At 42.9% G+C, this 16518-nt stretch overlaps 1 protein-coding gene across 1 annotated transcript in view; it reads left to right on the top strand.

Moving 5' to 3' along the window:
• The first annotated feature begins 4288 nt into the window (after window positions 1–4288).
• Window positions 4289–16518, top strand: part of LOC124721191 (potassium channel subfamily K member 1-like) — a 223135-nt gene continuing 210905 nt past the window's right edge. The window contains exon 1 of the mRNA XM_047246037.1: window positions 4289–4512. Coding sequence (XP_047101993.1) covers window positions 4299–4512 — 214 coding nt within the window. The 5' untranslated portion in view covers window positions 4289–4298. The remainder of the gene's footprint in view (window positions 4513–16518) is intronic.

The following is a 16518-nucleotide window of genomic DNA, read 5'->3' as shown; positions in this document are numbered from 1 at the left end:
CCCACTTGTCCATTGTCACTCACTCATTCAGCACAACTCATTGCCGTTATTCCTTTGTCTTTTCTGTAACTGGCACTTTCTCCTGTCTCACAGACAATTCCCTCGTCCCGTCCTCCTCTCACTGTTAGTTTCCCTCTTGCTCTCTCTCACTGCTACTATTTCATTCATCCCTTCCCAGTCCTGCTGTCTCTTCTCACTGTAACTACGCCTCCCTTCCTCGTTGTCACTGTCACAGACTCTGTCTCTATCACTGGCTGTCATCCACTTCCACTTTCTCCTTCTCTTTATTCCTCTCCCACTGGCACTGTCTCTTTCACTCTTTTCCTAGCACTGTTCTGTCACTGTCAACTACGTTCTAGTACCACTGCGTCCCTCTCTCTCTTTCACACTGCCATTGTCTCCTTCGCTTTTTCTATACACAGCCACTGTCTACTGTCTTCCATAATTTATTACTTTTCCGTCTTTTTCCCACTGCCACTCTCATTCTCCCTCAATACAAAAAGGGCCAATATGTTCGCATGCTAAAAGTTTTGGAGAGATTTTTAAAGTTGCTGAGCAAGGTAGAATGACGCAATTGGTAGCCCATTTTCAGAGTCTTTTGACACAGGAACATGTTAGCCTTCTTCGTGCTCCGATAGGAGCATTTTTTCGCTGATCCACTTCTATTCCCTGCTGCAGCAGGGCATGTCACTCGTATGTAAACAACTTTATGGATCAGTAACATTTTGATAGTTTACTTATGTGAAACTGAAGCAACGCAAAACTAGTGTTATACCTCAAACCAGATTTTACGTGCACAAAAATTTTGAATGTGCTTCAACACTACAACATGGGGTTCTAAAAACTCTTTTGATGATGATGGAGACACTTCATAGAATATTTCTCCGGGCTACGTCTCTTTGTAAACTATGTTTTGTCCTCACAGCGAATTTTACGTGCCTATTTTCCTTTGAACCTCTGTATGTTGGAAAAGGATAAAGATACCAAGAAAAGTTCCGTGTTCGACACCAGGATCTTAGTAAGATATCGAAAAATTTCAACCATTTGCTATGCACAGGCGTCTCGGAATCCGCGGCTGGGTTTTGGTACACAAAACCAATGTTTGTCGGGTTTTCTCAGGAACCGCCCATGAACTAAATGGTGCCTCCATAAGTTCCTTAAGGTGCATGGTAGACCACATATAACGCAAAAAGAAGCAAACGAAGTGTTTCATTTGCCTAAGCTGGAGGAAGTGCGTAATATTCCAACTTCGACCCTGTGCTGTAGAATAGTTACAGTAAGACGATCCTTCTGTTCGGTATATAAATAATCCCTAGCGCAAAGGCTATCCGAAACACTTGAATCTACCTTTCTATCTCCAATAAAACTGGAGGTATAAGCCCAGGAAAAATCGCTTTTTTACGTGCGGCGTTTTGTAACATATTAGATAGGGCATGCTGTTGCCTGTGTACCCATCATTATCAGGTGGACAGTACCTTTAAGATAGCTGTTTTTAACGGCAAGCTCGGCGATTCCTTACGGCAGGATGTGATGAGGCTATGGGGTTGAGTAGCGTCTAGCAAGTGCAAGAGAAACACTGGGGGCCGATTGTATGAAGCATTTAACCTTAGGTTAAAACAGAAAAGACCTTAGATCAAGCTTAACCTGGATATCCGTGTTGAATAAACGTTAATCCTAGATCATACCGCCAAGATGTCAGATCAAATATGACTGGCGAAAATTGGCGGTTTAAAGTCAGATTCAGCTCTAATCGTCAACTCATTGTGTAGTAGCACTACGATTCATCGCTTTTGTTTTTAGCAGATACCAAGTAAAACAATAAAAATAGTTGTTAGTGACACAAAAAGTGGCAAGTAAATATCGCACTACGCCACTTCCACGCCGCTGATGCAGAAAATACTTTTTTTCGATGTGGCAGGTTAGGTTAAATAAATTCCCGGATACCGTGTGTACTTGATCAGTGTTATAACAGCTCTTGGGAGACGACTCGTAATTTATGTGGTTAGTTCAAAGATATTTTATCGGCACTTAGTAGCAGAGGAAGAAAGAAAAATTGGAAGTATTTGCAGTAATAATGAGCGTATGGCATTGGTGGCCGGCAGACCCCTCGCGGGGCGATTCGGCCGCCGCTCCACAAGTTCTTTAACGCCACTACGCTGACTTGCGAGTGAATAAGGATGAAATTATGATGATGAAAGACACGCAACACCCAGTCATCTCGAGGCAGAGAAAATCCCTGACCCCGCCGGAAATCGAACCCGGGACCCCGTGCGCGGGGAACGACAACGCTACTGCAAGACCACGAGCCGCGGACATGTTTGCATTGAACAGTGAAGTATAGGAATTTTCACAGCAGCCAGGAACGATTCAACATCACCTATATATGTTCTCTACCGGCTCCAGTAGCAGTAGCTATGAAATTCGTGTTAAATTTTTGACTACTGAACACGTCCTTAAACTGCTACGACTATTCCACATGCGTCGATAAATAGAACACAAGCGAGTATCTCGAAATATGCTAACCACATAACGCTATGTTATTTATTTCGGTGGCTCAGAGATTGTGTTGTGAGCTGCAGTGCAGATCACATGTTCGAAGCCCACGTCGATTTTTGAAACTTTTTTCCATTTGTCATTACTTTATTGGTCGTAAAGATAATTATAACGACGTTACGATGCCATTCCATACCACTGAAACCATATTATACTCTCCGCTTTTCGAACGTTCTGGACCACTGTTGGGCAAAATTATGTGTGCAATAACCCTGCGCGATGTGGATTATATTGTTTCCTTTCGTTTGCTTTACAAATATGTGAGCAATCAGATGTGCCCACAGAGGACGACTATGACGAGAACCAACGAGCACGCCGTACGTCCGTGGAATTGTGAACCCGCTCTTGGAGTTAAATAACAAGTTATTTAAGCTGAGGTTTCATTTGGATAAAAGTACTGTAGAGCAGTTGGAATTAAGGCTCAGAGACTATCTGGTGAAACCGACCAAAAGAAACCAACCACTGACTGCAATGCATATGTTGCTGTTAACCTCAAGTTTTTACGTCACGCGAACCTTTCAAATAGCGGTTGGTGATCTGCTTAAAGCAGACACAGCAACAGCTTGCACAGCTGTAGCAGTGACCTTTTTTTTCGGTTGTAAGACAAGTTTGGCAATGTCCCCTTTTTCTGTTTATTTACTCCCACGGTTACAGCACGACATTTTCGATAACAAATACTGCGTATCTACGATGTACGATGAATTGCGGTCGAAGAGCAATAATATTGTCGACAGCCAATTTTGACCGTGCTGCCGAGCATGTTACGTGCTACTTAAGATCAACTGTGGACCTACTTCGGTGGATCCAAGTTTAGTGTTTTACAATAGAGCTGGGTCACGAACACACAGGGTGTCCGAAAAGTCATTCCCTGATTACGTAAATTGATAACTCAGGCTAGAAGTAAGATACAAATATGAAACTTGTGTCGAATTGTTTAAAACTATCAAAGTTATGTTTCTGTTTTAGGTTCGTAGTACGTAAGTAGTGGATGAGGTGCACTGCCCAAGAAGCCATGTTAACCAATCAGGAGAAGGCACAATGTGTAGTATGGTACCATGAGACACGATCACCAACCACAGTGCAGAGACACTTCCAGACAACATTTGAAAGGAATCCACCTGATGTCAAGAGCATTGAAGCCTGGTATGAGAAGTTCAAGAACACAGGATCGGTTGCTGACCTTCCGAGGTCTGGTCGACCAAGAACCTCAGCAGACAGGGTGGAAGCTGCAAGGCAGTCTTTTCGTTCGAAGTAATCGGTGCGCAGGGCCTCACGTGAATTACAGATGCCAAAAAGCTCTCTCCGTGACATTTTACACAAACGTTTATTGTTTCGTGCAGACAAAGTGCAAATCGTTCAGGCCTTGTTGCCCAATGACAGTACACGTCGATATGACTTTGCGGTCGAAATGCTATCACGTATTGAGGACGATGATGGTTATCTCAGACGAACTGCCTTTTCCGACGAAGCGATCTCCAGTCAGCAACATTTATCCGTCGGTCCCGCGTGCGCATTCTCGCGCGGTAATTCGCATACGCTCCTCACCGAAGGTCAGCGAGACAGTGCTGCGGTTGCTCAGGAGTCGTCTTACCGGTGCGAGTGATAGATCCCGAGGACGCGAATGGGAGCGCGAAGCTGAGGCAGGGAGCGGGTGATAAGCGGCGGCGTGCCGTGTGCAGCGGGCGAGCCGGCGGGGTCCGCCGCGGCGGCGGCAGCGGTCAGTGGGTGCCGTGCGCGCGCGCGCCATGCGCCACGAGTGGCCGAGCGCTCGGCCGCGGACCGTGCTGGGCGTGCGGCGCAGCTCGCTGCTGCTGCTGCTGTACGCCGCCTTCTACTGCGTCTACCTGGCCGCCGGCGGCTTCGCTTTCGCCGCCCTAGAGGCCCCCGCCGAAGACGAGCTCAAGGAGCTTCTCGCCATCTCCCGGCGCCGCTTCCTGGACGACAACCCCTGCGTCACAGGTACGCTTCCGGTCGACGGCGAGGCCGTTAATACCGTCCGCTCACTTTGCGCTCGCGAAATATACGACGAAAAATTACGGGATTATCTTAACGAGTCAAACCTGTGAGCGTTGTTCGTTGACATAATCCGATGTGTTTCGGTGTCTGTACGTATCTTCGTACGATCGAGTGCAATGTACGATCGCGTTTAAGAGTACGAGAGGACTGTGAACATTTCTCCGCTGCCCAGTGAGAAACTGCGATTTTTTAGTACCTTTTCTGACATATCGTCGACGAAGTACAGTAACTGACTACCAAAAATTAATCTATAAACAGTGCTCGTTGCTTCTTATACACTGATGGAAAAAAACGCGACACCGAGAAGGAGTTGTGTCACATAAACGAAAGTTGGTGCGCATGTTTATATATCTGAAAGATTACGTCTATTCGGATTTCGCGCCAGTCGCATAACAGTGGCGTTAGTAACGCCACTATGGTGATGCAAATCAGCTTCGCTTCAAATACACGCTGTAACAGTTTTGAGCGTTAGTATCGTCGAGATTGGACGTGGTAATGTTAGTCGAGAATGCCCTTAAGGCGACAAAGAAGTCATTATCAGATCTCAATCAGTTTCGACGACGTCGTGTAATAGGGTGACGAAAAGCTGCGATATTGCAGAAAGATTTGGCAAGAACGGAGACACTGTACGTGACTGCCGATAGCGGTGGTCGCGAGAATGTACGATCGGAAGAAGATCGGGATCCGGACGGCCACGTGGCACTAACGAGAGGGAGAGCGTCGTGTTCGGCGTGGGGCTTTGGTGCATCGTGCTGCAATGACACAACGAGCTGTTACAAATCGCTTACTTCGAGGACAGCTCCGAGCGAGATTGCTGTAGCGTGCATTCCACTTACCCCAAACCACAGGCATTTGCCACTTCAGTGGTGTCAAGCGAGAACACATTGGAGGGCAGGATGGAGGTCTCTTGCGTTTTCTGATGAAAGCTGGTTCTCCCTCTTGCCAGCGATGGCCGGGTGTTGATTAGAAGGAGGTCACTTGAGGGCCTGCAACGAACCAATCTGCGTGCTAGACACATTGGACCTACACCTGCAGCTACGGTCTGGGACGCGATTTCTTGCGACTGCACGAGCACATCAATCTGGTGATTTGGCCCGTTATGCTGCCATTCACGCACAGCATTCCAGGGGGTATTTTTCGACAGCACAACGCATCCCCACATACCGCTGTTGTAATTCAACATGCTCTGCAGAGTGTCGATATGTTACCTTGGCCTGCTCGATCACCTGATATCTATCTCCAGTCGAGCACGTACGGGACATCATCGGACGACAATTCCAGCCTCATCTACAAACAGCATTAACCGCCCTATATTGACCGAGCAAGTGCAACAGGCATGGGACTCCATACCACGAACTGACATCCGGTACCTGAACAAGACAATGTATGCACGTTTGCATTCTTGCATTCAACAGTCTGGCGGTTACACCGGTTATTATTGTATCAGCATTTCACATTTACAATGTCTTATCTCGCGCTTTCATTAATGTGTGATCTTGGGTACGTTAATCACTTAAATATATTACCTAGACAAATCTGTTCAGGAAAATTCATTAGTCTACGTTAATTTCTTTTGGTGTTGAGTATTACTGATGACCGGTTTGAATCAAAGCAAGTTGAGATTAGAATATCCACGGTGAGGTGAGAGCCTTGTAAGCACTGATGAAGTAGTGCCTTCCACTAGGCAAGAGTTTTTTTCAAATTGTTTATTTTACACGGTTGCCTGCCACCTGCTTAAACAATACTGTCATTCATGCCACCTCACCATAGACATTTTAGATTGAACATCATTGAACTGAAACCGATTACTAAGATTGAATAAAAAGCAACTTAGACTGTTTCGAGATTAGTTTCTGTTTCTAAATGTCAAAATTCACCAATTTTTTGACTTACTCTCCTTTACGTCCGTGCACTTTGTTGTATTTTTCTTCCAGGATGTACATACCAACTGTGAAATGTGATTCTGAAAGATGTGAAAAATATTAATCTCGGACTGTTACTACCCCTTTATTGGTATCAAAGGATCTTCAAAACACAAACTGGTTTACGTGTGGAAACAGATGCCAAAATGCATGGCTGTCTTCACTCACGCTTTGGAAGGCGGGTGACCTTGAACGATCTTCGCCTGGCTGCCGGCAGAGCTGGCGGATCGCGCTAGAGTTTTAACTAAGCGCGATCCGCTGGAAAAGTCTGCTTCCGGTGCCGCCATCTCACGAGATAGAATAACATTTATTTCCTGTGGCTAAAATGATGGAAACTGACACACCGGTTATGCCAAAGAATCTATATCGTTGTTCTAAAATAAGAAGTTTAAAATGCACAACAACGAAAAACACAGACTTTTAACAATTTTATTCCTGTTACCCTTACCTTAGAAACTGAAATTTGTTGACTGTTTTTACCTTTGTTTTACGCAGAAGTGCTACTTGTAAGTTGTCAGCAGAGACGAAGATTCACAGCAGCTCTTATACGCCGTTAATTAACATACAGCACTAATATTATTGTTCTATATTCTACGTCGGAGTTAACAGACTCACTCATAAGCTGCAGAAAACTTAGTTGTGTTTCACGAACAGAGAAAGGAAAAGCAAAAAGGCTATTCTTCTGATCTACCATGAAGTGAAAACATAGAGTAGCGAACAGCGCTATGGGCGGCTATACAGTATCTGTAAGGAACGTACGTTACAGTTACGACATTTCTGAAAAATAAAGGTCACTAGACACAGGTCATTACGACACTCGATCAAGAGAACGAACTTGCTCGTAGCGAGACTGGATTAACCCTCTCGCTATTTACGAGAAAAACTTATACGATGATAGCCTACCGAATATGAGTCCGTTGCTTTGCTGAAAGTACGTAAGTGCTGTGTAGGCTACATATCCACGTAACGAAGCTTTCTCAGGTCCACCGTTACACCTGGCCAGTCCTGGCACTTCTCCAAGCCTGTTGACCTCGCTCACGCGCAGTTTCTTCGCAACTCAACCAGCGCTTGAGTGAACGAGCTGTGACGACTGTAAGTTGGAAACCCAGTAACATTAAAATAAAAGAGAAGGTATACTCTCTTGGAAATTCTACATAAAAAGGACACCACCACCTCGACACTCGCATTTTTGTACTGCCTTTGTCTACGTTTCTAATCTTGTCACACAGCTTCTCCAAATGTTCTTTTACGTACCGATCTACGACTGTATCTGGTCTGTCTTGTTCAGCTACAGTGTTCATCTTTTGTTGGTACATTTGCGTAATAAAGTAAACCTCGGTAATGTGCGGAGTAATTTTATTTATACGATTTTTAAAGTAGACGTGTTGTGTTTGTTTAGCCCAAATAGATAAACTGGAACACCGTGCCATCACACAATTCTTTGTTTCACACTGTTTATCAACAACGCAAAATTGTGCTCCAAAGGTCGATCAACATGCTGCTAAACAGGGACTCAGTGATCATAAGGCCGTGACATTGTCACTGAAAACGGCAGTAAACAGGAATATAAAGAAAGGAAGGAAAACATTCCTACTTAGTAACAGCAACAAGAAACACACTTTAGGTTAAGTGAGAGGTAAACATGAAAATTCCATCTCCAATACTGACAGTATTGAGCAACAATGAACAAAGTTCAGGAGCACTGTGCAGTACGAATTAGACAGGTATGTGCCGAGCAATGTTTTGAGAGATGGGAAAACCCCGAGGTTCAACAGCCGCGTTAGGATGCTGCTGCGAAAGCAAAGAGATTTTCGCTGCAAATTTGAAGTAGCCGAAGGCTCACAGACAACCCAAATCTGACCGAAGTCAAAATTAGCGTAGCCGTTCAACAAATTCGAATGTAAAATACTAATTACCGACTTGACGGATGTCCTAAGAAGTTTCAGTCTTGTGTTAAACTACCTGGGGTACCCAGTTTCTCTGCTTCTCAGGGTGCCCATTATCATGCTGTTTAAACACACTATTCTACTCAGTTTGCGTGTTGCAGGTTAGATAAAAATGTTCTCTCTCTGTTTCTAAGTAGAGAGATGGTTGAAAATCTGTTTGTTTATCGAAGACTGACAGCGACTTTTGTGCATCGAGAAGAACCGTAGGCTAAGAACATGACAGCAAATACAGCTCGTGGTAAGAGAAGAAAGTCACTATCCAGTGATCTGTTCCGCCGATCAGGATTCGCAACACGCACTGTAATGCAAATGCGACACCAGAGAACTCAGAATTCAGTCCGCTTCTCGCGAAACCGGCTTCGCAGTCCAAGGTGAATGGGACCAACTCGTGCCCAGAACACAACATCCAAATATCTGATTACGTAAACAACGTTTTAGCACTACGTGTATGATGGCTATGTCATGGATTATTCACAGACGAGAATTGAAAGAAGTAATATGGTTCGATAACTTATCCTAAACTTTACCTCGTACAAAACAAAGGGCGGAAAAAGCGGCAGACTTCTATTCCCTACCACAGGTAGAAAGAGAAAAAGGAAACTTGGACTTAACACCACATTTATAACGAAGTCACTGAAGGCAGAGCACAAGTTCGTATAGTAAGGAGTCTCTTCAATTGATGAATCTCAGCATTCACCACAAGCTATTGAGGTAAACTCTAAACCTGGCTGACCAGATGTGAACTGCACCCCGGCTTTCCAGAATATTTACAACTGAGCCACTTCACTCTGTACACCAAATGAAAACATTTGGTCCTCTATTTTCCTTTGTGTACTAACCTTCTTGGTTTTTAACGGAATATCAGCTCGTATTCAGTATCTCGAAAAATATCGAAATTCTGTAGTCGTAAAAATGGAAAAACGATTTAGATTTAATGGCCCATGACGACATAATTTGAGACCGGTGCACACTTTCGGTTTGGGTAAAGAAATAGTCCTTGTCCTTTTCAAAGGATCCATCCCGATATTTGCATTAAGAAATTTAGGGAAGCCATGCAAAATCTAAATGTGGATGGTCAGTCAGGGATTTTAATTACCTTAATCCCGAATGCGAGGGACCGAGCGAGGTGGCGTAATGGTTAGCACATTGGACTCGCATCCGAGTCGATGATGGTTCAGATGCCCGTCCGGCCATCCAGATTTAGGTTTCTCGTAATTTCCTCAAATCGATGAAGGCATATGTCTGAATGGTTCCTCCGACAAGGGCACGGCCGATTTCATTCCCCATCTTTTCCTAATCCGAGCTTGTGTTCCGTCTCTAATGACCGCACAGGCTATAGGACGTTAAACTCCAAAACTTCTTCCGAATGCGGGGCATTGTCTTAACCACTGCTACACCTCGAATGGTTTCTGTCCTCGTCTTTATAAATGTAGAGCCCATAGTATGATTCTTCATGGACATCACATAAGAAGGAAGCGTTGCAGTGTACAACGAATGCTAAATAACTTTCGAGAAACAATTCGTGAATTACATGCAGCCTATCCGGGAAAAATCACAGCTGAATAACCTATAAAAGGTGGCATAAATCCATTTTTTTTTTACATATGTAAACGATCTGACTGATATGGTACGAACCAATTTGCGAGTGTTTGCTGATGACGATGTAGTGTATGGGAAAAGTGTCGTCTTTGAGTGACTCTTGAGTGACACTGCTAAGTGATATGAAATGGAACGAGAACGAAAGATCGGCTGTAGTGAAGGCGAATGTCGACTTCAATTTTTGGGAGAATTATAGGAAAGTAGCTCATCTATGAACGATGCGGTATGCGTACCACTTGTACGCCCCACTGTTTGTGATAGCTGCCATCTGGGAAGACATCGAAGCAATTCAGATATGTGCTGCTAGGTTTGTTCCAGGCATGTTCGATCAGCACGCGATGGTTACAGAAATGCTCATTGAACTCAAATAAGAATCCGTCGAGGGAACAAGACGTTCTTTTCGAGGAACACTACTGACAAAGTATGTAGAGCCGGCGTTTGCGACAGACTACAGGACGATCCTACTGCCACCAACATACATCTCGTTTAAGGATCGTGAAGACAAGATAATAGAACTTAGCGATCGCTCCATTTGTAAGTAGAACAGGAGTGGGAAGTATGTATGTAGATGAAGTTGAACCCTCATCAGACATATAAAATGATTTCATTCGTTTATAATAAATTATGCGTCTAAATGTTAAACTAACAACTTACAGTGACGTTTCTTCAGTGAACATGCCATGTGATTCCCCATATGCCATGTGCCAGCAGCGGGTGCTTTGCATTTTCTTGGAACTATATAAACCAATTAAATGTAAAAACATAGTAATCGAATTATGTCTGCTTATTAAACACTAGAAAATGATACATCGTAATTTTCAGGTTATGCTTTCATGTCGCAATACAGGAAGACACGTAGTTGGTATAAAAGTCTTGTGATTTCGATTTTATTGGACAAATTAGAGGTGGAATTTTGTGCCTACATTCATTTCGTTTTATATTTGCGTCTCAGATAATTTATCATCAAATACTAGATATTTTGTAAACTGAGGATGGAGGAGGAGAAAGGAAAGAAAAGGGAAAGAACTATTGACGTCGGCTGCATTATAATATGTATCACAGCTGTGGATTCCGCGTGGTGTCTGTTCTTTCGGACATGTCCGAAGGAACGGACATCACGCATACGTACAAATATTTACTAGTTATAAACTGATATCTCTGGTAATATTGAAATCGGTGAGATAGTGGTGCGTGAGGCTTTTGTACATATTTATACGACTTACGACGTAACGTCAAACAAATCAACTTAAATAGCAACCTAGGTTTGTTGCAATGTCCCTGAACGTGCCCCTCCTAAGACGTACAGAAAAGCATCGAGCACGTCTGGAGGATATCTGCAATTTATTTCTCAACCAGGATACGTCGGTCCCACGTAACTTGAAAGGGAAATTTCTCTTATAAACTGATTGTGGATTTGTTCTGACATGTTTGAAACCGCAATCATGTGTTTTATGTTGTATACTGTACATTACTGACGATACTGTTCGCCGAGATATGTAACAGCAGAATGGGAGCCCTTCACTATATTATCCTTGTGCAGATGTATGCCATACGCATTTGTAAGAAAAAAATGGTTCAAATGGCTCTGAGCACTATGGGACATAACTTCTAAGGTCATCAGTCCCCTAGAACTTAGAACTACTTAAACCTAACTAACCTAGGGACATCACACACATCCATGCCCGAGTTAGGATTCGAACCTGCGACCGTAGTGGTCTCGCGGCTCCAGACTGCAGCGCCTAGAACCGCTCGGCCATACCGGCCGGCCATTCATGAGAGCAGCTGCAGTTTAACTACACCTACATGTCTATACAAGTGCCTGGCAGAGGGTCCATCGAACTACTTTCAGACTGCGTCTCTACCGTTTCACTCTCGAATAGCGCGCGGGAAAAACGAATACTTAAATCTCTCCGCGCAAACTTTAATTTCTCTTATTTCATTACGATGATAGATTCTCCCTATGTAGGCTACCATCAACAAAGGATTTTCGCGTTCAGACGAGGAATCTGATGATTGAAATTTCGTAGGAAGATTTCGCCGTAACGGAAAACGCCTTTGTTTTAATGATTGCCAGCCCAGTCCGTGTATTATGTCTGCGACACTCTCTCCCCTAATTCACAATAATACAAAACGAACTGTCCTTCTTTGAACTTTTCCGATGTCCTCCGTCACTCCTATCTGGTAAGGATTCAATATCACACAGCAGTACACCAGAAAAGAACGGGCAAGCATATTGTAGGCAGTCTCTTTAGCAAACTTGGTGCACCTTCTACGTGTTCTGTCACTAGAAAACAGTCTTTTGGTTGCCTTAACATTGTATTTTCAATTTGATCGTTCCAGTTTAAGTTGTTCATAATTGTAATGCCTAGGTATTTAGTTGAAGTGATAGTCTACACGGAGGGAACCAGAACTCCACCGACAAACTTTCGGAGGTGGTAAAACGCACCGAAATAAGAAAAAATGTTTAGTAAACATGGGCTCTAAAATGTATACCTTAAGAGCTATGAGCACTTGTTCATCTCCGTTACTGTGAAACACATCACTTCTACTGAATAAATGCTGATAGCTCTTAAGGTACACATTTTGGAACCCATTTTTACTGGACACGTTTTCTTGTTTTGCTCCTTAGTACCTCCTCCCAAAATATGGTAAACAAAGAGCTTGCGCTAGAAAGGATGTGTTTAACAGTATCGAAAGTGAACAAGTGCTCATAACTCGTAAGTTGCGCATTTTAGACGCCATGTTTATTAGACTTTTTTCCTTGTTTTGGTCCATACTACCACCTCCGAAAGTTTGTTGGTGGAGTTTTGGTTCACTCTGCCTATTCCTTTTAGTACTCATGTGGATGACTTCACACATTGTTCATTATTTAGAGTCAACTGCCACTCTCCACACAATACAAATATCTTATCGAAATCATTTTGCAATTAGTTTTGATCTTCTGATCACTTTACCAGACGATAAAGGGTAACATCTTCTGCAGGCAATATAAGACAGCTGCTAAGTTTGTATTCTAAATAATTTACGGAGGTTACGAAGAGCAGACGGCCTGCACCACTTCCTTGGGGAACGGCTGATGTCACTACTGATGTTTCACTCGATGACTTTCCATCAGTTAGTACGAAATGCGATCTTTCTGACAGGAACTCACGAATCCAGTCGGACAACTCAGACGACAGTCCACAGGCAAACAATTTAATTAGAAGTCGCTTGTGTGGTACGGTGTCAAAAGCTTTCTGTAAATCTACAAATATGAAATCAAAGTGTGAATAAAGATCTGGTTGTGGTTCACAAGAACGATATTTTCTGAATCCGTGCTGGCTATGTATCATGTATGTATTCTTCGGGGGAATTCATAATGTTCGAAGATAGTATATTTTCCAAAATCCTACTGTAAATCAGCGTCAATGAAATCTCTGGAAGCCAAACAAGAAGTTTCCTGATACTCAGAAATTACATTAGACTGGCGTTTAATACTCGGTGATCCTCGGTAGTAACGTTATATACGTGTTCGTACAAGGGTGAACGAACAGAGTCTCTTTGCTTACACATTAATGTCACAGAATGCCGTACAATTTAAATACGTTTCAGGAGGTATTTCAGTGATGTGAAAACGACCAAAAAGGTGTCAGCGAAATGTCGCTGAGATGTTGGAACAAACCATATTAGTACTCTACAGAAAGCCTAAAGATGAGTCGTTCATGGTATTACAAACAGTTTGCAAGAATCAACGAAAATAACACTAATTAATAACACATATTAATACCTATCGCACATTAATTACATCGTGTTACTATTGCTACCTTCGATTCTTTCGGACTATTAATTACAGTTTTGAGTTTACCTCAAAGAATTTGAGTGGCGTTTCACAGTTATGGGTCCTTGTGATCACCTGTGGCAACATCGATAGGAGAAGACAGCAGACGGGAACACAAACACGTATGGATAGAATAAAAAATATCTACAAACAAGTGTCTGAGTATAGATCTGTGTAAGAACTTTGAACACATTAATTTCAGCTCAAGGTTCAAAACCGTAACTTGTAACGACTGACAGTGGCGTCGACGGTGAAAGTAAAATAATACGATTCATTGCATGACAACTACGAAGAAGAATTATCATCATCAGCAGTTCAGAATTCTCTCGAATTTTCCACGCATTGCAGTCTTCAGCTGTACGTGTCCAGGATGACGCTGCACAATTTCTATGCGATTTCTCTGCATTCTTCGGTTGATCGTATTGACCTTTTCTTACTTTTGGAAAAATAAGACATCAACTCGAGTCTGTTCTCCGAACCATTCGTCTGGTCGCCTGTCACTGGTAGTAATCACAACATCCATACTACTAACTTCTCTCTTGAGCAGTCTTCTGTTTTTGAACGATTTTGCAATTACAGGCTGATGTCTTACTGCCATACACCAAAATTGATAATATAGACTAAATATAAACCTTGCATTTCAATCTCATATTTGACATCATTCATCAATGCATATCGCTCCACTCAAAAACCATCAATAATGACTCAAGTAACAAAGCACTACACTTAAAAAAAGTCACTAGCAATAATTTTATCAATTTATGTTGTTCATGATTTTCTAGCCGTCAACAATTATTCTTAATACCACGAGGTTCTTTGTTAACGTCTCCAAGTGCCACAACACTTTAGTGAAAATTTCAGAATGTTTACCTGCATACACAATTCTACTCTTTAATTATGTTCGAAATTTCTCAGTTGTCGATTAACAAGTGTACCCATCACAGACCAAAACGCAAAAGAATTTTTCGACCCGGCCAGCCTACGATGATTTTCACTTGCATGCCAACCTATAACTCATAACGCATGAAATGCAAAGTTCTAGCCTTACTTAGTTTTGTGGCGTGAAAGCACTCAAGTAATAAAATCACTGAACCGCATTTTCCTCTACGAATCCGCCCAAAACTCTGTGTAAGCAAAGAAATGATTAAAAAAACGTTGCTGAAACTGCGAAGTACTGTGTTGTCCATCAGATGGGACCTTGAAAACGCGCCCGAGACGAAATAACTGACCCTAGCCTTTCTTTATATTCGGTCTTCTGGATCATCGTTGTTGAGTTCTCTGTGGGAAATAGCCGCGCGACGGTCTTGTCTTGAAAACTCTCATGAATTTTACCACCAATTACTGCACATTTGTACGACGACGAAAAGTCACTAAGACACAAATGCGGGCTGGGCACAGTGTTCCCATCAGCTGCGTCAGAATCGAAGCACCCTCTGATACCCTCACTAAGCAATGAAGGATTTTATTGTACTAAATCAGACGTGATTTGATTGCTAACACGTATGTAGCTCGCCTCAACGATGGAGCGACGCCTACCGCTCTGCCAGCCACAGAACAGGCTGGCAGCCGCAGCACGTGATTCGAAACACATACGCCTTGCTGTCCTTACGTAAGTCGGAAAGTTACTCCCTAATTAAAACCGCAGCTTCGTATTAGCCGTAATGTACGCCGGACTAGATCTCAATGGAGCCGACGGTAACAAGAAGCTCCCTAATCTCTAATCCCACCCTCTAACAGAACAGCTAAAACATAGACAACCACCTTTGATGTTTTTTCGACAGTATATATTGTACAGAATAATCTACTAAGCAGTGTTTAACATCCATATACAGCTGAATGTTGGGAACCTTCATTGTTTAGAGCAAAAGTGCGTTCATAAACGGATTCAAAAGCACACAGAGTACTTATTCTAGATAGTGAACAGTGTCAGAGTTTTAGAGGAAACACCAATGTACTACTATCGTACTTCGACACCTTAGCGTACGCCGCAGCATCTTCAGCAAACAACTGCAGATTGCAGCCCACCCCGTCCGCCAAATCATTTATTTATACAGAGAACAACATGCGTTCTATCGCACTCACTTCCCTGGGGCACTGCTGACAATACCCTTGTCTCTGATGAACATACTGGTTTCTATTATTTAAGAAGTCTTCGAGCCACTCACATATCTGTGAACTTATTCCATACGCTCGTACTTTCGTTAACAGCCTGCAATGGGGAACCGTGTCAAATGCTTTCTGGAAATCCAGAAAAATGGAATCTGCCTGTTACCCGTCATCAATAGCTCACAGTATATCACGTGAGAAAAGGGCAAGCTGAGTTTCGCACGACCGATGCTTTCTAAAACCATGCTGATTCGTGGACATAAGCTTCTCAGACTCAAGAAAGTTGTTTTATTCTAACTGAGAATACGTTCAAGGATTCTGCAGCAAGCAGAAGTTAAGGATATTGGTCTGTAATTTTGCTAGTCTATTCTCTTGCCCTTCTGATTTATTAGAGTCACCTGCGCTTTTTTCCAGTCACTTGGAAGTTTGCTTAAAGTGCAAGACAGGTAAGGGTCCAATGATGTAGAATACTCTTTGTAAAATCGAATTGGTATTCCCTCTGACCTGGTGATTTATTTAGTTTCCAATCTTTCAATTGTTTATCTACGCCAGGGATGCT

This window comes from Schistocerca piceifrons, chromosome X (genome assembly GCF_021461385.2).
Source record: "Schistocerca piceifrons isolate TAMUIC-IGC-003096 chromosome X, iqSchPice1.1, whole genome shotgun sequence".
Taxonomy (NCBI): domain Eukaryota; kingdom Metazoa; phylum Arthropoda; class Insecta; order Orthoptera; family Acrididae; genus Schistocerca; species Schistocerca piceifrons.
This window is presented reverse-complemented; position numbering and strand designations above follow the sequence as displayed.